The following is a 27,210-nucleotide window of genomic DNA, read 5'->3' on the forward strand; positions in this document are numbered from 1 at the left end:
GCTTTCATTTTTAAGTAATTGAAACCTGTTACCTTTTTTGAGATGATTTGTGACTGAACATAAGTGTTTTCCAACTCATTTCTCCTGAAGTGAGTTAGAATCTATTCTCATGCTACTTTAGACATGTCTTTCATAAGCCTTGCAGTGTGGTTAAATATTTAAGTGTTTCAAAACAGTCTGGGTGTTGCAATCAAGGTAATTCCAATTTGAAAAATATTGGTGATATTGCACATGTGAATCTGTGCAGTGCTCTTGTACACGTGAATCTGTGCAGTGCTCTTGTACACGTGAATCTGGGCAGTGCTCTTGTACACGTGAATCTGGGTAGTTCTCTTGTACACGTGAATCTGGGCAGTGCTCTTGTACACATGAATCTGGGCAGTGCTCTTGTACACATGAATCTGGACAGTGCTCTTGTACACATGAATCTGGGCAGTGCTCTTGTACACGTGCATCTGTGAAGTGCTCTTGTACACATGAATCTGGGCAGTGCTCTTGTACACATGAATCTGGGCAGTGCTCTTGTACACGTGCATCTGTGAAGTGCTCTTGTACACATGAATCTGGGCAGTGCTCTTGTACACATGAATCTGGGCAGTGCTCTTGTACACATGAATCTGGACAGTGCTCTTGTACACATGAATCTGGGCAGTGCTCTTGTACACGTGCATCTGTGAAGTGCTCTTGTACACATGAATCTGGGCAGTGCTCTTGTACACATGAATCTGGGCAGTGCTCTTGTACACGTGAATCTTGGCAGTGCTCTTGTACACATGAATCTGGGCAGTGCTCTTGTACACATGAATTTGTTAATGTGTAATTCTTTTATGTTTTGCTTGTTAATCTTTTACATAGGTAGAAAAGCACCATTACGTATTTTGATGCAATGTAAATATACATGTGGTAAACCTAATACCTGATTGAAGTAAGCTTGGTATGATACCATCACAGTAGTGTACTCATGTTCTGCAGCATTGCACATATGCTGGCAACATGGACCCCAGGGCTCAGTGATGCCAAGATTATGCTTAAACCCTAGCAATTTGTTTAGAAATTAGGTGCATGTTTATCCGAGAATAATTTTGAACGATCTGTATTTGGGTAGGCAGATGTTTTGCATTGCCAGAGCATGTGGTCATGAGCTGAACACTCTGATGACTTGACCTACCTCTTAAGGGAGCTAAGCAGTTCTTATGGAAGCACTTCAACACTTGGTTATCAAGACATAAACTGTCATATGAAGAGTCCCAATGAGATTGTGTAGAGGAGATTCCGAACATTGATGCCATCGTGTACTGTGTCGAGATGTAACATGGCACATGTGGCTGCCAGTAGCATTTCAAATATATTTTTCAAGTACTGGTTTCAAGATTTTGATATTTATCTTTTGAATAGAGCTGTACACTTGAAGAAGATTTTGAAATTGAAATGCTTTATGTAGATGCCATCTGAGACTGAAGTGTGTCTCTGCTTGACATGGCTAACATGGGTTTAGTGAAGCAGGTGTGATAAATCCCACTGAAGCCCAGTGAGTACCTTCTCCTCTGGAATGAGTGTTGCGGTACTTGTGTGATCAGATTGGACTTGCCCTGAGGGATGTCCTCCCCCACTGCCCTACAGCGGTGGTACATGTCTATGAAGTTACATCACCTAAACATGAAGCAGCTGATGCCATGATGTAGCTGTCATGGTTAATTTGTCATACAGACTAAATGTTCTGTGACTGACAGAAGTTGATTATAGATACTGATGTAATGGAGAATGTGAGGACCAACTGTCGGAGGTCCCCAGGCAGGCAGAGAGTCATGGTCATGGTCAGGCAGTGTAGCAAAGAGAAGCTGGTATCTCTGCCCCCCAGGTGTACCAGCTGTGCAGCACTGGGTGGGGTGGATATAGTATGGGAGAGGAATATGTATTTCTGCCCCCCTCCCCCACAGGTATACTGACTACATCTCTCCAGGTTGCAGCAGTGGGTTGGGTGGATGTAGAATCATGGTCTGGTAGTGGAGGGGAGATGAGTTTGGTAACTGCCCTGCAGGTGTACCAACTGTGCAGCAGTGGGTGGGGTGGATATGGTATGGGAGAGGAGCATGTATTTCTGCCCCCCTCCCCCCCAGGTATACTGACTACATCTCTACAGGTTGCAGCAGTGGGTGGGGTGGATATGGTATGGGAGAGGAGCATGTATTTCTGCCCCCCTCCCCCCCAGGTATACTGACTACATCTCTACAGGTTGCAGCAGTGGGTGGGGTGGATATGGTATGGGAGAGGAGCATGTATTTCTGCCCCCCTCCCCCCCAGGTATACTGACTACATCTCTACAGGTTGCAGCAGTGGGTGGCTGCCCTGCAGGTGTACCAACTGTGCATCTCCATACCTCTTGTTGCATTGGTTGTAGCCATGGGTGTTGCAGAGTCTGCCGTTGTAATGGAGACCATGCTAGCTTGGCACTTGTGGCAGTGGATAACACCCCTACCTGTCCATCTGGCAGTCTGTCTCTGGCACAGCCTTGGTGGGTGGGTTCATACATGGAGTACCATGTTGACTTTGCCATGTAAGCTAGACAGACATGACAGGATAGTTTGATGGGGGAAATAAAATTTGGTGTTGCGGGAGCCACCTCTGCTGGGGGTTAGACTTTGGAAGAAAACATTGGTGTGGAATTGTGGTGGCTTGTATCCAGCATCGCCCACCTACCTGTCTCTCCTGCATCACTACTTGGTGGCAATTGTGGGTGTGGCAGCTGCTGGTATTACTCCTTTGGTGGCAACTGTGGGTGTGGCAGCTGCAGGTGTCACTACTTTGGTGGCAACTGTGGGTGTGGAACCTGCAGGTGTCACTACATTGGTGGCAACTGTGGGTATGGCACCTGCAGGTGTCATTAGCTTGGTGGCAACTGTGGGTGTGGCTGCTGCAGGTGTCACCAGCTTGGTGGCAACTGTGGGTGTGGCACCTGCAGGTGTTACTACCTTGGTGACAACTGAGGGTGTGGCAGCTGCAGGTGTCACTAGCTTGGTGGCATCTGTGGGTGTGGCACCTGCAGGTGTTACTACCTTGGTGGCAACTGTGGGCGTGGCACCTGCAGGTGTCACTAGCTTGGTGGCAACTGTGGGCGTGGCACCTGCAGGTGTTACTACCTTGCTGGCAACTTAGGGTGTGGCACCTGCAGGTATCCCATCATCTGTCTTGCCTGCAGGTATCACTACCAGGGAGGGTGGGGTTGGGAGGGAGAGAGAATGGGTGGATTTTGGCAGCTGTCTCTCTCTTTCTGACACAAGCTTACCCCGTTACTTGGTCACTGGTCACAGGCGTTCAGCTGTTCGACTGCTGTACAGCAGATTCATGCTTATGTTAAACCAATCAGGCTCTGTGCTCCACAAGTAAACATGACACACTAAATACTTCAACAGTTTATAGCAGAAAGAAACCGAAAAAAAGTTTGTATTAGCTGCCATTTAGTTGATAGTTTTGAGATGCGGTGGGGTAGTTTTAGGGTGAGGATGGTGTCTTAGGGTGGTGTGGAATCGTGTGGGTATTGGGTGTGTTAGGGTGGCAATTGTGTCGTAAGGTTGGGATGGAGTGAAGGTGTGGTTGGGATGGTGTGTGATGTGGGTGGGGTTGGTAGGATGGGGTTGGGTGGGGTGAGGTGTTGGTTTAGGAAATGATTTGTGATGTGGGTGGGGGTGGTAGGATGGGGATGGGGATTGGGATGGGTTGGGATAGTGTGTGGAGTGTATGTGTTGGGGATTTGTGTGTGAATGGGGATGATGTCTGAGGTGGGTTGGGGGTGTTAGAATGGATAGGGACGTTTTGTGGCGTTGGCTTGGGAAAGATGTGTGGGGTAGAGGGGGTGGGGTGGGGTGTTGGCCTGGGGGGATAGGTGGTAAGATGGGTAGGTATGGGATGGTGTAGTGGGGAGGGGTTGGTGGTAGGATGGGGAGGTGTGGAATGGTGTGGTGGGGATGGTGTAGTGGGTGTTGCGGTGGAGATGGTGTAGTGGGGTGTTGGCTTGGGAGGATGTGTGAGGTGGGTTGTGGGGTGGTAGGATGCGGAGGTGTAGGATGGTGGGTTAGGTGGAAATCGGTAAAGCTGTTGGTACAAGGTCAGGATTTTTAGAAAACTAGTAAAATGCAGGGAGGTCTAGTGAAATTACCATACAACACCCACAATAACACGACAGTAAACTTGCACTTTGTTGTATTTTGGGGGAATTCCATCAAGGATGTTAAGCTCAACTGGTATGACTCCAGTATAGAATTTATAGTGATTGAATGTAAACACCATCAACCCAGTTTATCACTAATGAAATGTCAGCTTTATCTGTGTAATTAGTTCCAAACAGTTGGCTCCCAGGCTATCTCCCATGCCCCAGTGGGGGGCAGATCGCTGCATGTGTAACACTTGTCCCACAAGCATGTACAACATTCCATCAGATTGCTAATGCTGACACTTCAATTACTAGTCATTTACAAAGACATTTCTTCAATTTTACTCAAGTGCCTTTCTTAACCAGTTAAATATACATGAATTTGAAACCAAGCTAATTCTCAGTTGTCAACATTGTTGTCTTATATGCTAATTTATTTTAAATTGTTTAAGATACTGTACTAATTATTTCTATTAATTTCAGACTGGAGACTTATTAAAACACAAAATCCAGTCTCGCCCTGACCGACAGTCGCTTGTTCAACAACACATTCTAGAAGGTGGGTTCAATCTGTCTGATGTGTATATCATATATATGTTTTAGCCTTTATCAAGATCAAATATGTATCACAATTTCAAGACGGTCTTATTTTGAGTGGTGCCATTATTTTCAGAAGAAAAAACTTGAAAAATGTATGTTGTCATGTTGTGTGTATTTCAAATCAGGAAATCCAATGCCTCATGGACCGAAAATAAATTCAAAGATTTTGTCTTGGACCTTATTCAACAAAAGCAATCTTATCACTGCAACTGTTGTAATGATATGCATTGACTTGTGATATTCATAACACTGAGGCTGTCGTAACTTTGAGATAAGCTGTGGATGGTGGTCGTGCTACGTTGTTAGATCCGTTCCTGCACTTGTAATATTAGAGTAGTGCTGAGATTATGCCTGTAATTTAACAAATACTTACGATAGTCATATTGTTAAGATTGTGGTAATGCCCATATTTTTACATATACTTAAGATAGACTGTATATTAAAACTATTATTATTGCCATATGTTAACGTATACTTTAAATAGTCGTAATGTTAAGACCGTGATTAAAGTCATACTTTAACATATACCTACAAGAGTTGTAACATTAAGACTGTGGTTATAGTCGTATGTTAACTTATACTTAAGAGTCACAATGTTTTTACTGTGATTATAATAATACATTAACATATACTTACGATAGTCGTAATGTTAAGACCATGATTATAGTTATACATTAACATATACTTACGAGCATCGTAATGTTAAGAATGTGATTATAGTCATACCTTAACAAATACTTACGAGCATCGTAAGTATGGCTGTGATTATAGCCATACCTTAACATATACTTACGATAGTTTGAATGTTAAGACTGTGATTATAGTCATACCTTAACATATACTTACGAGCATCGTAAGTATGGCTGTGATTATAGCCATACCTTAACATATACTTACGATAGTTTGAATGTTAAGACTGTGATTATAGTCATACCTTAACATATACTTACGAGAGTTGTAACATTAAGACTGTGGTTATAGTCATATGTTAACATATACTTACGATCATCGTAATGTTAAGACTGTGATTATAGTCATACCTTAACATATACTTAGGAGCAACGTTACGATAGTTGGAATGTTAAGACTGATATAGGCATACCTTAGTCTGTACTTTTAATAGTCGAATGTTAAGACACACCTTAACAAATATACTTACGATAGTTGGAATGTGTAGACTGTGATTATAGATGAGGTGGGGGTTAAAATGGGGTTTGACATCTCGTTCAAGATTGTATCACTTACATAGCAACTTGCATGCATCATGTATGTTTAGCTGTTTGTACTAGTCCAGACTTATATGGTGGCAGCTCACTGAGACACCAAAGTGACCATGCTGTAGTTTAACATGAATTGCCCATTCAGACATAGTATAGTGTCTCCAAGCCAACCAGTCCTTGTTTTATCCCCTTAATGCCGAGCGCTAAGCAGTGTAACAACATGTACCATCTTTTGGTATGATGTGAGCGGGGGATTGAATCACTGACCCTTCTCTCTCCCCGGGCAGACACTCTACCCACTACACCAGGGAGACGGTCCTGTGATTATGCCCATACTTTCACATATACTTACAATCATTGTAATGCAAAGACTGCTTTGTAAAAAAGGGGTTTGGTGTTTTGTTCTGACAGAATCATACAAATCCTTGTTGTCATGAACTGTACATTCCATGCTTCATCACAGTGGATAGATGAGGAGACTGGCTAAAGACATATCTTCCAGGGGTGTGACGATACTGCGATACAGTGTTTTGTAGGATTGGTATCTTGATTTGAATTGAATAAGTATTATAGTTGTCTTAATAGGACAATCTGAATCAATGTACCTCAAATGTTCAAATTTGGTGTTGTGATCCTAGTATCTTGATACAGATTGTATCGCACCCCAATGTATCATTTCACCCCAGTATGTCCTCCTAGTCTGCACGGGGTGGTAAAAGCGCTCGCTTGCCACGTCAAGGGCCCTGGACCCACTTGCACAAAGCGATCTTAGCGCTAAGATGATCTTAACTCCCATACTATAACATAGGCTTACAATAGTCTTAGTGCTAAGATCACTCTGTGCAAGTGGGCCCTGGTTTGCTTCCCCATGTGGGTACAATGTGAGAAGCACCTTTCCTGTGTCCAGCCCTGATTTTGCTGGACTATTGCTAAAGGCGACAAAAAACCCAAACTCACTCACTACAATTCTGCATGATCATGCATGTGATGTAAAGATTGTTCAGACTCACATGTTAATTTATAAGGCCAGTGTGTGCTTGTATTTTTGGTATAACTTTGGATTCAAGAAGTTATTTTGTTTGAAAAAAACCCACAAATGGTGACATAAAAAATGTGTATTTCTCAAAAAAAATATTTTTGCCTCCTGTCATCTTGGCATGTTCACCAAGAAAACCCAGAAAGAAAAAGAAAGTACACGGAAAATACAGCCTTGACATAAACACGTGTCCAAATCTGTACATCATCTCTCTGTTGTGCATGATTTTGCTTGTTGTATGGGGTGATGGTTTGAAATGGGCTTGCTGTTACATGAAGTCTTTATGCTTGCTTATCATATAGATATAATCTCTTAATGAAGTGGTAATGTCTTCTGTCATTTCACTTCAGGGAGATAATACTGTTCACTTCTGTAAATGAACCGTTCTTGGCTTTGTTCCACAAAGTGATCTGTAGCCTTACGTCAATGTTAAAGCATGGGACTTACGATCCTCTTAGTGCTAAGATCGCTTTGTGGAACCGAGTCCTGAGTCCAGTTCCCATGTGATCTGATGATTATCTTAGTGATTTACCATTGTCTTAACGCTAAGATTGCTTTGTGGAACAGTGCCTTGGGCAGTATCTTAAATTATGTCAAATATTAAGCATGGCAAAAATGAATACAGAAATATTTTCTTCGATATAGAAACGTATTCATGAGTGCTCCATTTGCATGTCTTGTTATATTAACCTTTTGTCTCAAGTGAAAACCAAATAGTGTACTATGTTGTCACTATAAGCTGGCATTCTTTTAGTATTATAGACGCATCTTTAGACAACACAATTTCTAATAGCAGATTCAAAAATTAAAAGAAACGTTTGCAAACTGTTTTTCCACTCGCTAACTTACTAATAACCAATAACTATTAACTTTGTGAGAAATGCATAACATTTGATTTTTCAAATTCGGTTTGAAAAGTGAAATTTGAGCATTTTCTCCAATTTGGTTTTCATGTGTGGTATTATACTAACTGGATTCCTTATTTTCCAGACACTAAAATTGACCCATCGTTGCATGAGAGACAGAGATTGCTTAAAAAAGCTCGTCTGACTGATGGCCTCAACACCAAACTTGCCAATCGACCAGGGCCATTGGAACTGGTAGAGGGAAACATATTGAAAACAAGCGATGAGCTTGTGGAAGCCATTAAAGGTACCACAATCTACGCTCCAAGCTTGCATAACACATAGCACATGTTCCTGACAAATACCACATACGTGGTTATGCTATTGAACGTGACGAAAACCTTCCAGAAATAATTCTTTCATGTTTACTCATCTTGATAGGTGATTTCATGGTCAGTTTTCCAAAATTTGGCTTTGTGATTCCTGTTGATGAAAGTTGTCTTGAGTAAGTGTTAGCCCAGGTGTAAAGTTTTGCATTACATTTTGAGGCAGTGCACGGCCTTGCAGTCACAAATAAGGAAAGTGGTGGTTTGCATTGTGGTGTTCATTTGTTGGCTTGCAGTTTTCATTCCATTGGATGGTGTCAGTACCGTCCTGAATCTCATAGTGTATATTTCTACGTATTCAGTTTCCGTTCCCATTGGTGAAACTACCAAGTAAAAGCTTGGACATAGATTATTATTGATGGTTTTCCTGAAGCTTTTGTGGAAGCTGACATTAGTTTGATTGTTTTACAAATTGATTAGGTCTACAGAGTCTGTGCTGTCATGAACAGTTATTTATTTGTCTTGTGCGTGACCTTCTAATGTGTAACTATGACTTTGTGGCACTAACTGGTACCCCCCCAAAAAACATCTATTTTTTCAGATGTTTGCACACTTTCTTATCAGTGTTCGATTTGTTTTGTAACCCCTTTGGCAAATGTCTACAATTCCCAGATTCTGACACAAACTGTAGGAAGCCGTAACATTTAGCTCCGATGTGATGCTGACATTTTCACTTTATAAAGTGCAAAAGAACACTACAGGAATAGCAGGTGCCATTAAAAAATAACAATAGGTAACCAGATCTAGTTTATGTGAGTTCCAGTTGAAGGATTATTTATTCAAGCACAGGCAAGTAGCTTTATCAGACTGGATGGGCTCATCCATGTTGAGGGTCACACAGGCCATTGGAGAACAAGGAAAATACGAGCTCATATCCCACAGGTGCCATGGAGGATAATTGCTCAGTAGACACCTAATGGCGAAAAACATTGGTGTGCTTATGCCCGACTGGGCAAATGTTTCTGCACTTGGTTGGAAGGGGGATGTGTAGCGTTCCTGAAGTCAGTGTCTTCATCTCCAACTGTTTCTAACCCCAGGTTCTGTACTTCTTACGTGCTTCTTGTTGATGACTCATATGGTAAATCAGGGAATAATAATTGACACACACACTTGTAATACCTGAGAAATATGGGTCGTTTATTTGTTTAATTATACATCAAATGATGTGTATAATGGTTTGATGCCCAAAAGAATTTGGTTTATTTTGAACAAGACGTCTCAGCCAAAAGAAAAAAGTGCTTGTAAATGGATTAGAGCTGTGATGATACTGTTGAAAGCAGTGTTGGAAAATAGCATGTTATCAAAACACAGAGAAGTTTTATCATGGTGTGTATACTGAGTTGCGTGTATCGGTGCATGTAGGGAGCTGGTGTGCTTGCTGTGGGCTGTAGACATACCAAGACGGTTATGGAACCCTGGACATGCCAGGAGGGGCTGTAGACAGCACAAGGGGCAGGATAGGGAACATGGACATGCCAGGAGGGGCTGTAGACAGCACAAGGGGCAGGATAGGGAACCTGGACATGCCAGGATGGGCTGTAGACAACACAAGGGGCAGGATAGGGAACCTGGACATGCCAGGAGGGGCTGTAGACAACACAAGGGGCAGGATAGGGAACCTGGACATGCCAGGAGGGGCTGTAGACAGCACAAGGGGCAGGATAGGGAACATGTACATGCCAGGAGGGGCTGTAGACAACACAAGGGGCAGGATAGGGAACATGTACATGCCAGGAGGGGCTGTAGACAACACAAGGGGCAGGATAGGGAACCTGGACATGCCAGGAGGGGCTGTAGACAGCACAAGGGGCAAGATAGGGAACATGGACATGCCAGGAGGGGCTGTAGACAGCACAAGGGGCAGGATGGGGAACCTGGATATGTTAGGAATGTGTGTAGACAGTTGGAAGTATCAGACAGGTCTTCAAGCCAGATACACTGAATTCAAGACAATTTATTTTCTTGTTATCTCTTGCTGATCAACATCTTGTAGTGAGGCTTCCATTTATCCATGTCATACATTTGGACCACCATTAATTACAGCCAAGGGTACTTACCACCACTTACCATCACTCCAGTGAGTTGTGACTGTTCAAGTGCCACATCATGTGATGAAAAACCAGGAACTGTTATTGAGAGGCATTTACAGATAAGATGTATTTTGTTACTGGGTGTCATTGGATTTTGTTTAGAGTCAGCTTCAGAAGTTTATTCAGTTTCTACATTAGAACACATCTGTGCACTCAGTTGTTGCTCTACATACTGAAGGCCTGCCGTAGGGTTATCAACAGGTTTCTGATATGATGGCTAGACTTACTGCAGAGGTTGTTAATGACGAGATCATCTTTTCAATTTTGGAAGAGATAGGCTTGATGTTTATGTAGTGCTAGCTATGGCATGGAAAAACTGCTAACTACCTTTGAATTCTGTTTGAGCCTATTATCAGAGTTGTAAAGATAATCTTATCTTTCCTGCCACACCAGTTTAATGTTTTGTCAGAATACACCAAGTAGCAACATTCTAACAGGCGGACACAAGCCCAGATATTTCCTCTTTCAACACACATTTAAGAAATATTTACATTTTATGTGGAGTAATTCAATTTTCTTCAACTTTTGTATAATTTCAAATTGCAATGAGAATGTAAGAACATATGATCTTAAAGTGGTTGAAATAGCAATTGGCTTCATGCCAAATTCCTGCCAGCCTCTTGTCTTATCATGGCTGCATTATTGAAATACCTGTTTGTATTTATTAGATTGCAATTTTTGCTCATTATATGGGGTTTATTATCTTACCATGCCACCTTTATGAGTAACATCAGTGTTCTTTTTGTACTTTGACATATTTAGTATGTCACACCTTCAGATCAACCAAACATAAAAATGTATTTGTCTGAATATGATTTATATGAACATAATAATACTGTCTATATTCATCACATATATTCATCCTAAAACTGTAGTATGTATGACCTAGGTGTAGATGTGATAAACAAATTAAACCAACTCTTGTCATCATGTTACAGATGGATCTATTGCCTTCAATAAGACACGGGAGAATGAGGATATCCTCATGCAACCTCAACACTTCCTGTTTGATGAAGAGAGCATCAGTGATGGAGCGCCATCGCCCCCTCAGGATGACTCCAGCTTCTCGGACATCAGCAGCCCCAATTCCATGCCCCCGCCTCCTCCTGAACTCCCGGTCTCCATGCAGAAGAGCCCCCCACCACCTCCTATCATCACCAAGATTTCATCAAGTGTGTTGAGCAGCCACCCAGTTACATCACCCAAAAATGGGAATTCCAGCAGCAATGGCAACAATAAATCAAGACCAAAGAAATCCAAGCCAAAGACTGCACCTAAAGCTAAAGTTATCAAATTCCATGAATACAAGGGTCCACCAAACGTTGTTAAGAACCAACAGAGTTCCCAACAGAACAACAACAACGAAACTCCTTACCACGTCATGCTGCAGCAGCAGCAGCTGTTCCTTCAGTGGCAGCTGGAGTTCCAGCAAAAGAACCTGCCATTCCTCCTGCCATCACAGAAGCTGGGTGAAGGGCAGCTCCCTCCTGCAACTGTCGGACTCCAACCCCAAGGCAATCCCCCAAACAGCATGGTAGTCACGGCACCAATGGTCTCTACAGTTCCTAAGACTGAGACAACTCAGTCTGTCATCCATGCTCCCACTGTAGTCCAAACACAACAGCCACAGCAGCCACAGATTAAACAAGAGATTGTTCAGCAACAAATCTCCCAACCACCATCTCCAGTTGTACAGTCCCATCCTCCTCCAAGTCGACATTCAAGCAGTAAATCAGCTGCCATCAATGCTGTGGCTGCTTCCCATCCTAAACTGACAGGAAACCTGGAGGAGTTGAAGGTTGCTGACTTAAAAGCAGAGCTGAAGAAGAGGAACATGCCTGTGTCTGGCTCTAAGCCACAGCTCATCGAGAGGTTAAAACCATACACAGAAGTAGCACCAGTGGCTGCCTCTCCTGCACCTGTTGCAGTAAGCCCAGCCAATTCACCAAAACCAACTGTTACAATATCCCTTCAGAGTCCAACTCCTCAGGATACAAATGTGGTTTCTCCACCACCCATACAGACTGTGAATGCTATACTTAGTGTACAGTCAGTAGCATCTAATGAAGAAGCTAGTATTATCAACTCTCCACCGACCTCACCATCATTGATGGAAAGTGTCCTAACTCCACTCTCTCCTGATTCAATGGAAGTGTCTAGTGCTGGTGTGACATTAAACCAGTTGAAAAGTCAGCACAGCTCTAATCATAATTCGGTACCTATGTCCGTGGACCACCAGTCACGACCACCGTCAGTGGTGTCAGCAATGTCCACTGAGGTGGCGATGGATGTGGACCAGGTGCCAGGTGAACCCGGTCAGAGTATTAACACTATTACCACTCTCAGTCCAGCAGTTCAAATGCAGATCCAACAGGCACAGCTGCAGCAACTGCAGAAAACCCAAGTACAGCTGCAACAACTGCAGCAGCTTCAACAGCTGCAGCAGATACAGCAGGCACAGTGCCCAGCTCAGGCTCAGCAGCAGGTGACTCAAGAGGACATCCTGAGACAGCAGCAGAAGCACATCGAGGAGCTGCAGAGGCAGCTTCAGGAGTCCCAGATCCGACTCCAGCTGCAGCAGCTGCAACAGGTTCATCTCCAACACCAGAATCAGCAGCTGTTGCAGCAGTCCGTGGTACAGTCTACTGCTACAACACCAATGATGAACACCATACAGATCAGTATAGCTGGCAACAACAAGTCTCCCCAGCTGCAGACAACTGCAGCCAAACCCATTCATATTCCAGCTCAGCTGCTGCAGAATGCCCAGACCATCCAGACAACCAGCAATCAGGCTATTCCTGCTGTCATTGTTACCAATAGTGCAGAGAAGAAGCATGTTATTCCGGACTTCCTAAAGACTTCGTTGCATGAAAGCCTGAACATGGGCACGAGTAAGCCCAAAGTGTCTGTTGCTACGGCACCTGCCGGTGTTCAACAGCCCTTTGTCTTCACTGCTTCTTCAGTTAAAACCTCTAGTGCTGCTGTCCCTCCTAATGGTGTTACTCACACAAGGTGAGTGGCTCGTCTGTGAACTGTATACTGACCAGGGTGTAGTGGTTGGTTTGTTGTTTAACATGTTTAATGCTGCATTCAGGATTCCAGCTGTACGATAGTGGCCTGTTTATAGTCAAGTCTGGACCAGACTATCCAGTGATTGATGTTATGATAATGGTCCAGTCTGTGCCCAAAATCTTTGAGACTACTATCCACAACATGACTCGTACCGTTTTTTCATTAGATTTATTGTAACTATGTAGACTATTTTTAGCTGAGCTAACTAGGCCAAATAGAATTTAACTAGTCCCAGGCTTTGGATTAGTGGCTAGTTGTCAGGCTACGATGATCACCCAAGCTTTCAAGCAAGTCTCCAAGCCTGACCACCCAATCCATTAAGTCTAGATTTTCCACAGGTTATTAGTTTCTGAATCTCTCATTTCACTTGGGCTCCTTTTCAATTTTAATGGAGTTTGTTTGTTTCTATCAAAATAATAAATTTCTAAGCATTAGTCTAATGTAATCCCTTTGAGGGTTCCTGGGTAAAGGAGGTCTTCAGTAATCCATGTGTGTTGTGAGAGATGTCTAATGAGGATGTGGTGGTCATAATGTGTGACCTGGGCCCTGTTCCACAAAGCTACCTTAGTGCTAAGATGATTGTAACTCCCATACTTGAACATTGGCTTATGATAGTCGTAGTGTTAAGATCGCTTTCTAGGCTCTGTTCCACAAAGCAATCTTTAACGCTAAGACTTTCATAACTCCCATACTTTAACATACACTTAGGATAATCGTAGCGCTAAGATCGGGACAGAATATGGGCATGTGTGACACTTCTGGATAAATGCCTGATGAGGCATGTAAGGCTTGGTTGTTTTATCTTTCTATGTTGCTTCCTCAGCATTGCTGGCCGCAACTCCTTGCCCAACTCTCCGCTGGATGGCCAGAAGGTGATCACCAGGAGTGCATCCAACCCCTTTTTCTCCCTCCCTATGAAGGAGCCTCCCAAGTATGATGATGCCATCAAACAAATGCATAATCAACCACAGGTGTGTACAGTCAGCACGATTGGACCAACAGGACTCTAGAACTGATCTAAATATTTCATATTCAGCTGTCCGGGTTTTATATTTTCTACATATACTGAACAAAAGAAGTTAGGGATCATGAATCTTTTCGGGGATATCTTAGTGAAATTGTGTACTCAGTCTTTATTACAAAGGAGACGGTCGGGTAGCCTAGTGGTTAAAGCGTTCGCTCATCATGCCGAAGACCCGGGTTCGATTCCCGACATGGGTACAATGTGTGAAGCCCATTTAAGGTGTCCCCCGCCATGATATTGCTAGAATATTGCTAAAAGCGGCGTTAAACCATACTCACTCACTCACTCAATATATTTCAAAGTAATATCTCCAACAATATTCATGATCCCTTACCTTTTTTTGCAGTATATAAGATTCATTTTTTCAACCATTTTAAGATGATCAAGATATAAAATAAGTGATAAATATAGATATATGTTTTTGTGAGAAGATTTTATCACTGTCACTATGATGTTTTGTAGACAAATGCTGTGATATCCCAGGCCGATCGTGGATCGTCGCCGAACCCACCTGACCCAACAACAGTGTCACACAAGAGTCCTATGATGGACGATGTTCTAGAGATTCTTATAAGGCATGGAGGTAGGTTGTTGCAGCTGTTTTCCTCTACTTTTCACTTTTGTAGATATGTACGAGTTAGCAATGCTGGTCCGATGGGGAGGGTTCGTCAATTGGTGATATCCTTGAAATGTGGTTAGCTACAAAGTGGGTGTTGTTGGATGCTGTATTAACATGGTGGCTTTGATTCACGATCCTAGTGATGACCCCCTCTGTTGTCTAGTGGATAGAGCATTGGCCTGGAGAGTGGAAGGTCGGGAGGTTTGATCCCCGGCCATGTCAAACCAAAAGCCATTATAAAGATACTTGTAACCCTGCCTGGCTCTGGCAGCAGTAGAAACTAACAGTTTTCGTCCACTAGTCCTTATAATGATAACATATAGCAAGCCCCTTAAAAAAAACAAATTTCTACTCATCCTTATGATACCTTAACTATTGGGCAGTTTGGCAAGGACTATGGGACTAGTGCCAATTTCTAATGCTGCTCTTGTCATTCAGGGGATAAAACAAGGACTGGTCGGTGAAGAGTCAGTATATTGTAGCTGAGTGGGATATTATTCATGTTAAAACATGTCAAAATCATGTCTTTATCAGTAATAATTGCCTACTGTTGTGCAAACCGTATGAACTTACAGTTTCATAGTATGTGGTGTGATAGATGGTGTGGATAAAGATATTGACACCGAAGGCCATGTTTCACTTTCCCACTAAGGTACAATGTGTGAAGCCAATCTCTGGTGTCCTCAGAATGATATTGCTGGAATATTTCTGAAAGGGGCATAAAACTTACTCCCCCCACTGACTACAACTTTAATACATTTATGATCAACACCTAGGAGACAATGTCTTCTAGGAATGTAGGCAGCACGGGTGGCCCTGTCGTCTAATTTGTCGATTTTGCTGTGCAGACTTGTGGCCCTTGGGCACACCATAAACCCATGATTGAAGATTCCAATTCTGGTTTACCCCAATTATGTTGCTAGGATTGTCAGCACCATACCTGTGCTCGAGCGTTTCACCAAAGTGGTAAACATCTGAGACCTGCATCACTTGGGCTTTGCTCCTAAATTAAGCAAACACACTCAGGATATAACTGGAATACTGTTCTCAGAAGTGTTGATCCCAACTCACTCACTTAAGGAATGTCATAAAGTTTCTGATTATTTGTACCATATTTGCTTTGATTGTTGCAGATCTGCCTCCAAGTGCAGCTACAGAACCCCTGACGACGCCAAAGACCACGGAGGCCATGACACTGCCCAGTGTAACAGCATCTCCGTCTGTGTCTCTCCCAGTCAACTCAGCACAGAGCTGTGGTGGCTTGATGTTCTCTAAAGCAGATGTCATCATGTCAAACACTGCCACAAACACTGTGACTGTCAACTCCTTGGGATCTGCCCATGATGTGCCGATTTGCGTGGTAAAGAACATTAAGAAAGAAGTGCCCGATTTCGTTGCCCCGGTAGTTGTGAGTTCCCCTCTGCCACCCTGCCCAGCAGACACCAACACAGAACTGCTTGATCTCACAGAAATGTTGTCTGCTGGCGAATTAGGGGGAATGGATTGGACAAGTGACCATAATTTCTCTGGTCTGGATTTGACAGACCCGACGCCAGTCTCTCTGGACACAAGGTTGACCAACAGTGACACCGGTCTCCTCAGTGTGCCTACTAGTTGTGCTCAAAAATCAGGCAGCACTCACGGATCTGAGCCCGACTTGGCATCCCTTGGACTGAATGACACTGATGCCAACAGCAACATGCAGATAGACGTGTCTGATTGGCTGGATGTTATTGTCCCGAGCACTGGGCTGACCCCACTCAGCACTAATGCCCCAGTATCATTCTCATCCGACCCCATCCTAACTCCCAAGACACAACAAGAAGTGTTAGACCTGTTTAACTTTGACGAAGCAGACTTCAGCACTCCTACAGATTCTCACTGTGGTTTGAACTGGGAGAAACTGGCCGAACCAAGCTCAAGTTAGTGGTCGTGTGTGATGTAATGCTGCTGCTGCTGCTGATGTTAACGCTGATGCCAGCCCGAGGGCTGCTGTGACCAGATTATGCCGATTACTTCTATTGGACCAAGTGCCTCCTCAGCACCTAGGTGGACTGACAGCCTGACAAGCTAGAGCCAGTGCACCTCCAGTGTAGGATGTGTCTAGATCTAGACTGCCCAGTGACTAGGAACTGCCAAAAGATTATGCTTGTGATATCGGCTCTCACTGTGTGTTGTAGGGCTGCGACAGCTGATAGTCTTCACACTCTTGTACCACATGTATTACAAATCTACTTCCTAACAGGTTTTAAATATGCCTCTTATGGTTGCCTATAGTTTACTAAAACACAGTGTGTCCCCTATGTATTTCTTGACTTTATGGCAGTTTGGTTCACTGTTTATTGGGTCCATCAAAACGGAATGTTGTTATTTTTTGGTATTTTGCATATATCTGTGCTGTAGACACGTTCGTTCATTGTGAGCAGTGGTCGTCACTGAACATGTTCTGTTCTCATCAGTCAGTCATCTGCCTCTGTAACTAAGCATTCCATTCGTACTTCACTCTCCCTCTGTGTGAGCTGTGCATGCACAAAGTAGAAGTTAGAGCTTGACAATGATGATGTGTTATCAACCTTGCGGGGACCATGTAGGACGAATCACACTAAGCTTTATGGGCACTGACAGGAGGGCCTCGAAATGGCAGCAACACTGGTTCAGACTTCATCAAGAGTGGTTCTGCCATCACTTCATTTAAAGCATTATTCAAATCCAATTGCAGCTGTTAATAATAGCGAAAACATGAATTATGAAGCATCTGCTTCTCTTAGTTTCTTGTAACTTATCATATCATGTAGAGATCATTGAGTCAAGGACTCCAGAGCAAGCATTTCATCTGTGTGGTTCTAATACGCATCAGAATTGACAGCAATAGTACCAAGTGGCTGGTATAAGTCAATTGATTGTTTGTATTGCATACAAGCCATATTGTCACAGCATTAATACCTTCCAAGATGCTGGTCTGTAGATAAATCCCGAGTTTGTCCACACTATCAAGTACCATATTGATAATCCAACCTTCCACTAGGTTAAAAACTTTAAAAACCTGTTAAGAATAATCTTAATCATAGAAAATCCTTAAGGTTCTTAGGAAAGACCATTATCTGATGAATATGGTCACAATTCTCTTTCCCTTTCCCCCTATACATTCCTCAAATGGACTCTTCTACCACTGTTAATGAGATGCCTTTAAGGGGAGTAAGGGGTGTTACCAGTACTACTCTAGCCATCATCGGTGCAATTCTAACATTCCCCAACTAGCTTTGTCACTAGCTGCAGCATCTTCTACTTTGTGCATAGTCTCTCATAGCATCCATTTTCACGTAAGTTGAAGAATCTACACGACTATATAAATTTGTTATGCATATCATCACCATGCCCTGTAAGCTCTACATAAAGTCAGATCACGTTCACAACTCATTGGCATCTAAATATGTTCTCATCGTGACCAGTCAGTGCTCAAGACTATCAGTTCCATGTAAATTAACTCTTTCTGGTCTTATATTCTTTATCAGTATTCTCCATCTTTTTGGCTTTGGCCTAAAATGTAATACTGGTACAAATATATACTATATCCAATCATATCAATTAATTATCTATGTATGTGGCATAACATCAGGCCATGTATAGTGACCTGAAATAATCGATGATATATACAAGTTTATACATCCGAAATATTGTTTGGTGATTGTTCTCAGAAAGTCAAGTTTTTGTTTATGAATTATGAAATTTCATCCTTTTGGGGAGAAAAAGAACATGTTTTATAATAATTGATATTACTTTTGGGTATGACTGTCACAATTCGTCTCATTCCTTGTTGCTGTGATAAACAAATGTTAAGTTGTTACCATCATCGTCAAGGCATGAATAGCCTCTACTGTGTAGTACAGGTCCTACCATGTCATACCTTGTCATACCTTGTCATACAATGTCATACCATGTCATACAGGCCATATGATGTTATGCCATGAAGACCATGTTGTCTAGGTAATATATGCTACTCAAAAGAAGTTAAAGAACATCCCACTTATTGATATGACTATAGTTAATCTGTCATGGCTGTGGGTATTGCAAAACACACAGCCTTCTAATGTGTGTGTTCTTTAACTTGTTTGGAGTAGTATACAATGATATTGCCATGTTCACAGATGTTACTATGTTTAACAGGTTCATACAATGTACTACATATGCATACAGTGTACTACAGGTTACCTAGTGCTCAGAAGGCTCCGTACATATATGGAAATTGTTGTAGTGTGCAACAGAATGTATGAACTGTACTTAAGCAGTGACCCAACCTATTGATATCAATCGGACCTTCACATGTTTTGGTATTAATGTGGTAACCATTGTTATGTGCAGTGATCAGACATGGGTTGAGTGCTATATATGTGTCAGTGTTTCTCTATCATTGGTGACAATGGCTACCTATCATGGACCCTTGCCATTCATGCCAGACGATAGCTTGTGGACATCTGTGACCGTGAATAGTTTTTGTCAGTGTTGGGTGAAAACTCTTGAACTAATACTGTTCAAACAGGAACAAAACTGTTGGCTAAATGTAGAAGTACTTACTAGTGTCACTCTGTAAACCAGCAAGCCAACCTGTTTAGTGAGTGCTAGTAAACGGTGCATGTTTATTGAAACTATGGGAACTACAGACCATCTTACCCACAACCTTGACCTTGAGGATCACAAGGGAGATAACTCAAGACTGGAGGTATTCAAGCACCATTGTGAAATAGTTCTGTGATATAAGCTTTTGGTGAAGAGTTGTTACGTAACGCGATGGGTCAGTAAGTTAACAGTGAATGATCTGTTGTGTAGCAGTCACTAGTTGTTGTCTGAGGTGCCTCCAGATGACTTGGGAAACCCCAGTGAAAACCAGGAACTGCAGACCTACGCCCGGCGGGACAAGTCCGGGTAAAACATGTCCTGATGTGATTCAATATGCAGAAGTCCTCCTCATTTAGCTGTATGTGTCAAATGAGTTGGTTTTGTATGGTGTATTTTTTCATTGTAATTATTTATTGTGATTGATGAGTATATTCAGTTGTATAAACCTTTATTAATTGATAACTTTTGCATGACTTCTTGAGCGAGATATGTCTGTACATTATGTGTGTGGTTTGAGCTGAGTTTGGTTGTACCCATGACATACTAAAACCTTCATTCTTCATTCAACATTGTTGTGTCTGTCTGTCTGTAGTAGGCCTGTCTAGTATAGTCTTAGTTGCTGAAAGCCGTCCACTATCGTCGCTGATAAGCAAAACATCGACCAAACGTTTCATTAAGATTATCTCTAGCTCACTTCACAAAGTGCATTTTCATTATTTGTGATAAAGTCAGACAGCCATCGAAAATGGTTTAAGATTGTTCCATGCTGTTGCTGATCTTTCGGTCTCATCCCTGTCATAACCGTGGTCTGCAAGACTGACCTCTTGGCATTGTACCATCATACAGTGATCTAAGACCACTGACCTATGGCATCATACCAGTCATACCAGTGACCCTGCTTGACCGTCAAATGGTGTGGGGCAGTAGCATAATGTTAGGCCAGGCTTACAAGTCTTTCATTGTCAGGGGAAAGTTTCCCACACGGAAATCTACTTAATTAATGTGTCCATGAATATTGTTTGAGTAGCAGTTTGACACATCATTCACTCGTATTTCCACATAGAGAATAACTGCAATAGTGTCATGTTATAAATACCTGATATGATTGATCTGCAAAATGTTCCTTTGTATTTTCTCTACATGTATTTCCTTAAGAGCCTGTTTAAGAAATTAGATGAAAGTCACTGAAAGGATTATAGACGGATTATTTCGCTTGCATTCTACACTTACAAAGTACATTTCCTGTGTGACAGCACCCTCGATTATCAAGCGTATTATGTCTCCTTTATATAACCATGCATACCCTAGACCCATGATGTTACAAATACGACAATCAAATGACACGAGTGAGAGAGCTTCTGTGCCAGGTTAATGCTGGGAGATATTGTGATGTTGCTTCCAAAGCCAAGCTTTTATGGTGAAGGGGTCTAGGTATTGGTTCTAATAGAATGGAGACATACTACGCTGGATAACCTAGGATGGTGACAGTCCAATCTTTATTTCCTCCTCACCCAAACTTCCATAATAGAGATTATGTCAACGCTGTTTGCATATTAGTTCCTTGTTCATACTGATAATGTGATTTTCAGTTGTTCATCTTTACTTACAAACCATTGTCGTGTTCACCTAGAATCTCATTTCTTCCATTCTGTCTACCTCTTGAAACTGTCTCCTTCAAGATTAACTCACAATTAACAATTGGTTCTAATTTCGAAACTGATTTGAATAGGGTACACCTTTCCACTTTCACAACTATCTCAAATAGCTGAAGGTCAGTTAACATTGGTAAGTTTAACATTGCGTATTTCCAAAATCTTCTTTTCTATCAAGGAGCATTAAAGTCATTCTCTCTTCATTTACTTCACGTTGTTCAAGATGGTTGATCGAGGGTATTTCCCTGCACCTGACTCAGTCAATACTGTGTATGCATACTGTTATCACACCCTAACTCATGTGATATAGGTATATCCACATGACATATTCCATCTGATGTCACCTGACAGCAGAGACAAACAGCTAGCCTGTCCTTCTCGAAGGTAGAATACTTCAGAAATACAGTTTCAGTATAAACCATTACTCATTCCATCGAGGTGAGGTGACCTTGCTCCCGTCCTGACCTTCTTGTAGTGCCCACTAGGTTTATGTTGTTTTACATTCCACAAAACATCGTCAAATATGGAATATTTTCCTAAGTTATCAATATTCTCACCCAAGAATAACCAACAGAATCAATTAATATATTAACATTGTAGTGTGTATTAGAAGTTATAAACATCTGTATAATTCTGACATTATTTATCAATGGTTTATAGGTCCTTCATGCCTGTTTCCCCTTTGCCCTCACAGCACAGTTTGTATGTGAGTGTATATGTATATATATATTGCCACCTTGGACATGACAAGGAGAGGCAATTGTTCTCATGCTCCAACATCTAACAATGTGATGGAAAACATACATGTTTGAACAGGGCTGTATCAGAAAGCACTCAGAGCTCTGCGACTGTCAATGTTATGGTCGTAGAGCTAGGATTGCTTTGTGAACAGGGCCTCGAGATGCATGACAATGCAACATGGAGCTGAGATTCACAAACTTTGATTTATGAGCACCATGTTAGCTTTGTGAATGTTCGGGACAAGATTATGTGAGCAAAACTGCATGAAATTAATAATTCACTTTTCTTTTTTGTAAAGTTGTCAACTGATCTATTCGGCATTTTGGTGTTTGCTGTTGAGAAGTTGTTTATTTTAGATATTTAGACCAAGGTTCTCATCACTTTTATAAAATGTGTGAAATTTAGACATTTGAGTATCTCCGAACAGTTGTCATGTCTTTGTTAACCTGTAAGTGTTAGTGCTATTTATCCTGCATGACTTAGCCAGTGCTTTTGTTCCTATGTGGTTGTGTGTTGACGTCACTGTCAATACCTTGCGCTCACAGTTGGATTCCATACAATCAAAACTCTCTTTATGATATGGTGCTATTATCCAACCTTTTCCTCTAACTCTTGTAGCAATGGGTATGTGTTTCATTGTACAAAGTAGCTTATTCACTGTACAGTACAGCATCATAGTGTCACATTGTGATCATTCAGTAATACAACATTGCATCACCTTGTGATCATACTGCTTACAGCTTATACCAGTGAATATGTGATAATACAAAACTAGCCTTATTTGCACTTTATACAGAAAAATCCAAACGTGATAAATAAATCTGATAACATTTCCCTCATAATCAAAGAATCAATAGTTGGTAGTTTCTTTCAAGTGGAAAACAAATATTTTGAATGAGAGAAGATAATTATTGGTGTTGTGGATGAGTGAAATTAAGTGGGATTAACTGAAAAAAAAATGGATCTTGTGCATTGTTTTGTACATTTAAGGCCCAGGGTTGATTGAATGTTACATATTCCTCCCTGTTCATATGGCTCAGGTCTACAACACCAGTATTATTAACCCTACATTTTGTAGACTAGTTAGGTAAGGGTTAACCAGGCTGTAGTGCTGCACACTGTTGTCACTTGTTAATTGACCTGCACTTTATATATACAGCCTCTTCCAGTCCCGCCTTTCCTATGCCAACTCATCATTGTTGAATTTTAAAGTTTGGTTTTACGATACTCACTTGTTATTGTATCTAGGAGGATAAAAATATTTTGTGAACTAAATTAGATATTTTTGATTGTTGAAAATGAGTGTTTTAGTGATGCACTTTTTTTGCAATTTGGTCAATTTTGTATCACCGAAATATTTGATGGGTCTTGTTTGTGACACTGTTTCTTGATGAGATGTTAAGAGTGTGCTACTGTTAAGTCGCTGGTGTTTCAATCAAGGCCATCCCTAGTCAGTCTGAAGGTCTGACAACTTTATTGCTATTTAAACTTTGGAAGAAGCCAGGCTAACTCTTTTGTTTCATTTAATGGATGTTCAAGACAAAATAATGCTGTGATGTAATGGGAATACTGTGAAAACTGGTGTTTTTCACTTACTTATTCAAGACAAAATAAATTTGAGACAAGCAAATGTGGTCAGAATTATTTGGAAGCCAAATATGAAAAAGAAAATTGTGACATTTTTAATCTCAGAATCTGCCATTGTAAGCTTCTAGTTTATTTTCCTATGAAACAAAAGCTGTTGATGAGATTTGGAAAACTAAAATTCTTAACTCCATAAAATGAGGGGTAGGGAGTTGGTCTGGCCGAATCTTATAATATTGTAAGTCAGTAGCTGTGGACCATATGTTTAATTTAGCTAATGATCCTTGACAAATGTATCTGAATGAAATCTTTAGATTAGTTGTTAGATTTTTAGGTGTTAGTTGTGATATCAAGTGGGAAAAACATATTTCACTATATTTGAATATATGTGTTACTATCCATAGTGAAATTAGACAGGAAAGAAAATGTGGCAATATTCTGAAGATGACTGGAAGAGCATTTACTTCGTAGATGAAACTTGTAACACTTCATTCTTTCAAATATTGCAGTATATTCATAAAACTATAAGCAATTCACCATTGTATTTCATGAAACAAACACTTAACTAGTTCACAGACATTCAACATAATATCAACCCGATTCAATATCATAGTTCATTCATTATCAACTCATACAAAGAACTAAGAATCTTAAATCTATTTTGTGTATTTTGATACTGTTAAGCCCTTGGGATTAGTATTAGCTATTTGAAGAGCACCTGTAGCTGCTGTGTACTGCTGTTCATCACCACACTGGCTGTGTCTGTCTGTCTGTCTGTCTGTCTGTCTGTCTGCAGTTGTCATCTTCAGCAGATTGGGCAACAGCCAGCACATGCCTTTCCTCAGACTGTTTGTGTGACTTGTACATATGTTAACAGTGCAGTTGGCTTTGTATATGCATCCAGATGTGAACACTATCTAGACCTTATGAAATAAATGCTTGGTATGAAGTACTGAAGTTGTGTTGGATGTGTGTTGCTGGTTTAGTAATTTATTGAGCTGAACATTCAGATGTGTCTCTGACAAGCACTACAAATATGTTGGTGGCGGCTTCATGTCACCGGGTTGGCTTGACCATCACAGTGTCTTGACCTTCACATGGTGGCTTGACCATCACAGTGTATTGACCCTGACACTGGTGGCTTGCCCATCACAGGGTCTTGACCTTCACATGGTGGCTTGACCATCACAGTGTCTTGACCTTCACATGGTGTCTTGACCACCAGTGTCTTGACCTTCACATGGTGTCTTGACCACCACAGTGTCTTGACCTTCACATGGTGGCTTGACCATCACAGTGTCTTGACCATGACATTGGTGGCTTGACCATCACAGTGTCTTGACCTTCACATAGTGGCTTGACCATTACATTGTCTTGACCTTCACATGGTGGCTTGACCATTACATTGGTGGCTAGACCTTCACATGGTGGCTTGACCATCACAGTGTCTTGACCTTCACATGGTGGCTTGACCATCACAGTGTCTTGACCTTCACATGGTGGCTTGACCTTTACATAGTGTCTTGACCATGACATTGGTGGCTGGACCTTCACATGGTGGCTGGACCTTCATATGGTGGCTTGACCATTACATTGGTGGCTAGAGCTTCACGTGGTGGCTTGCCCATCACATGGTGGCTTGACCATCACAGTGTTTTGACCTTCAAATGGTGGCTTGACCATGACATTGGTGGCTGGACCTTCACCTGGTGGCTGGACCATCACAGAGTCTTGACCTTCACATAGTGGCTTGACCATCACATTGGTGGCTGGAGCTTCACATGGTAGCCTGACCTTCACATGGTGGCTGGACCTTCACATAGTTGCTTTACAACCAGTTAGTCTTTGTGTGCTAGCTGACCATCGCATGAAGAAATGGGGTGACTTGTCTAATGGTTAAAAAATGGTGTCTTTTATGACCTGAGTTCATGTCTTCATATAGTACTATGTATGAAGCCCATTCCTGAAGCCCTCCCGCCTTGTGGGGATTCATGGCTAGGAACGGTCCCTAGCAACCTATGCTGGCCAAATGAATCAGGATGCCAGGCTTGATGACATGGTTGATAGTGTTCCCAACAGAGTGCACAATATCAAACAAAGAAATAACCTGTGGCATTACTGCTATATGGCTAATAGCAGGATGGTTTATTACAATAATATAATGCCATTATGGGTACCTACACCATGAGATGTGACTGATATATACAATGTGTGAACATTTTATAAGAGGTGTCAAATATGTGCAGTGCCTTCTTTGCCTGGACCACCACTCAGAGTATATTGTTAGGATTTGCCTAGATGACCAGGTTAATTGTACCTAAACCTTCACATCCAGTTGGTACCGTCGATTTAGTTTAACACATCCCATATTGATACCTTAATTGACCAAACAGTGCATTGTTCTGCACAGAACATACAAATGTGAAATCTTTTGCTCTGGACATTTCATTACAAAAACTTGAGCCATTTGAGAAAATTGTTTTGCTGTGACAAATTAATAAAATAAACAGGGGCGTGTGACCTTTAGAACATTGACAACTTGAGCGTAAAGTGATAAAGTACTTGCAGAAAAAAAACGACTCAAAACCGAAAGAAAACCGTGTATACACCTAGAAATTGATTATGCACCCCCTGACAAAATATAGAACAGGGACATACCCGTTCATAAAAAATCATGTTTCATGATTCTCATTCATAGTATGGCTGTCGATCTCGAGTAATGTTATGACAATAACTGAATGTGTCGGCCAAACATACAGACATGAACGCGAAGCATGAAAAATACCTCTTTGATATTGATGCAATTAAAGGTATATAAAGTGGCAGTTATCCGATGATTTAGTCAGCACATGTAACCGTGGCACGCAGGAGGCTGCCTGGTGCACTCCGTTGGCAAATTATTGGCATGCATGACACAGGTATGTCATACAGAGCCATTGGACGTCAACTTGGCTATCTTTCATCAGTCATCAGCAGACTCGTCAGAAAACACCGACAGAAAAGAAATAAACGACCGTCCACGACCAGGGCCACCCCAAAAGACAACTGTACGGGAAGACAGGGCTGTAGCACGTCTTGTGAGGCGACAGAGCAAAGTTCTGAAAGAACAATGGCTTCCCAACAGGCATCTGTCCACCAGACCTGTCCGTAACCGGCTGAAATCATTTGGGTTGAAGTCACGAAGGGTCACCAGATGTCCTTTGTTAACTGCTCATCATCAGAGACTTCGATTGGCTTGTATGGTGAGACCTTATTGGAATCTGAGGACGTGGCGACGGATCCGTTGGTCTTGCTGCACGTCACACAGATGGGGAATGCGGGTTTGGAGACACAGAAACACTGCGTATACCCTTAGGAACATTGTACCAGCAGTCCCGTATGGTGGAGGCTCCGTCATGGTGTGGGCAACAATATCTCATGACTAAACAGTACGAGGGATTCACAACGGCCATCTTTACATCCAGGACAACCTCAATCCTGTTGTTGTGCCACATTTTGACAATCATGCACATGCCACTCAACCTGTGTTGATTGACGACAAAGCTAGACCCAATCGTTCTCACGCTGCTGACACTTT

At 41.9% G+C, this 27,210-nt stretch overlaps 1 protein-coding gene across 3 annotated transcripts in view; it reads left to right on the forward strand.

Annotated features, from left to right (window-relative positions):
• Window positions 1-24,582, forward strand: part of LOC124110632 (myocardin-related transcription factor B-like) — a 103,421-nt gene extending 78,839 nt beyond the window's left edge. For all 3 annotated transcript variants that reach the window (XM_046469945.2, XM_046469944.2, XM_046469946.2), the window contains 6 exons: window positions 4,631-4,706; window positions 7,994-8,155; window positions 11,263-13,339; window positions 14,223-14,370; window positions 14,886-15,006; window positions 16,176-24,582. In XM_046469945.2, coding sequence (XP_046325901.2) covers window positions 4,631-4,706; window positions 7,994-8,155; window positions 11,263-13,339; window positions 14,223-14,370; window positions 14,886-15,006; window positions 16,176-16,969 — 3,378 coding nt within the window. In that variant the 3' untranslated portion in view covers window positions 16,970-24,582. The remainder of the gene's footprint in view (window positions 1-4,630; window positions 4,707-7,993; window positions 8,156-11,262; window positions 13,340-14,222; window positions 14,371-14,885; window positions 15,007-16,175) is intronic.
• Window positions 24,583-27,210: the final 2,628 nt, after the last annotated feature.

Source organism: Haliotis rufescens, unplaced genomic scaffold (genome assembly GCF_023055435.1).
Source record: "Haliotis rufescens isolate VD_foot unplaced genomic scaffold, xgHalRufe1.0.p SCAF_11, whole genome shotgun sequence".
Lineage (NCBI taxonomy): Eukaryota > Metazoa > Mollusca > Gastropoda > Lepetellida > Haliotidae > Haliotis > Haliotis rufescens.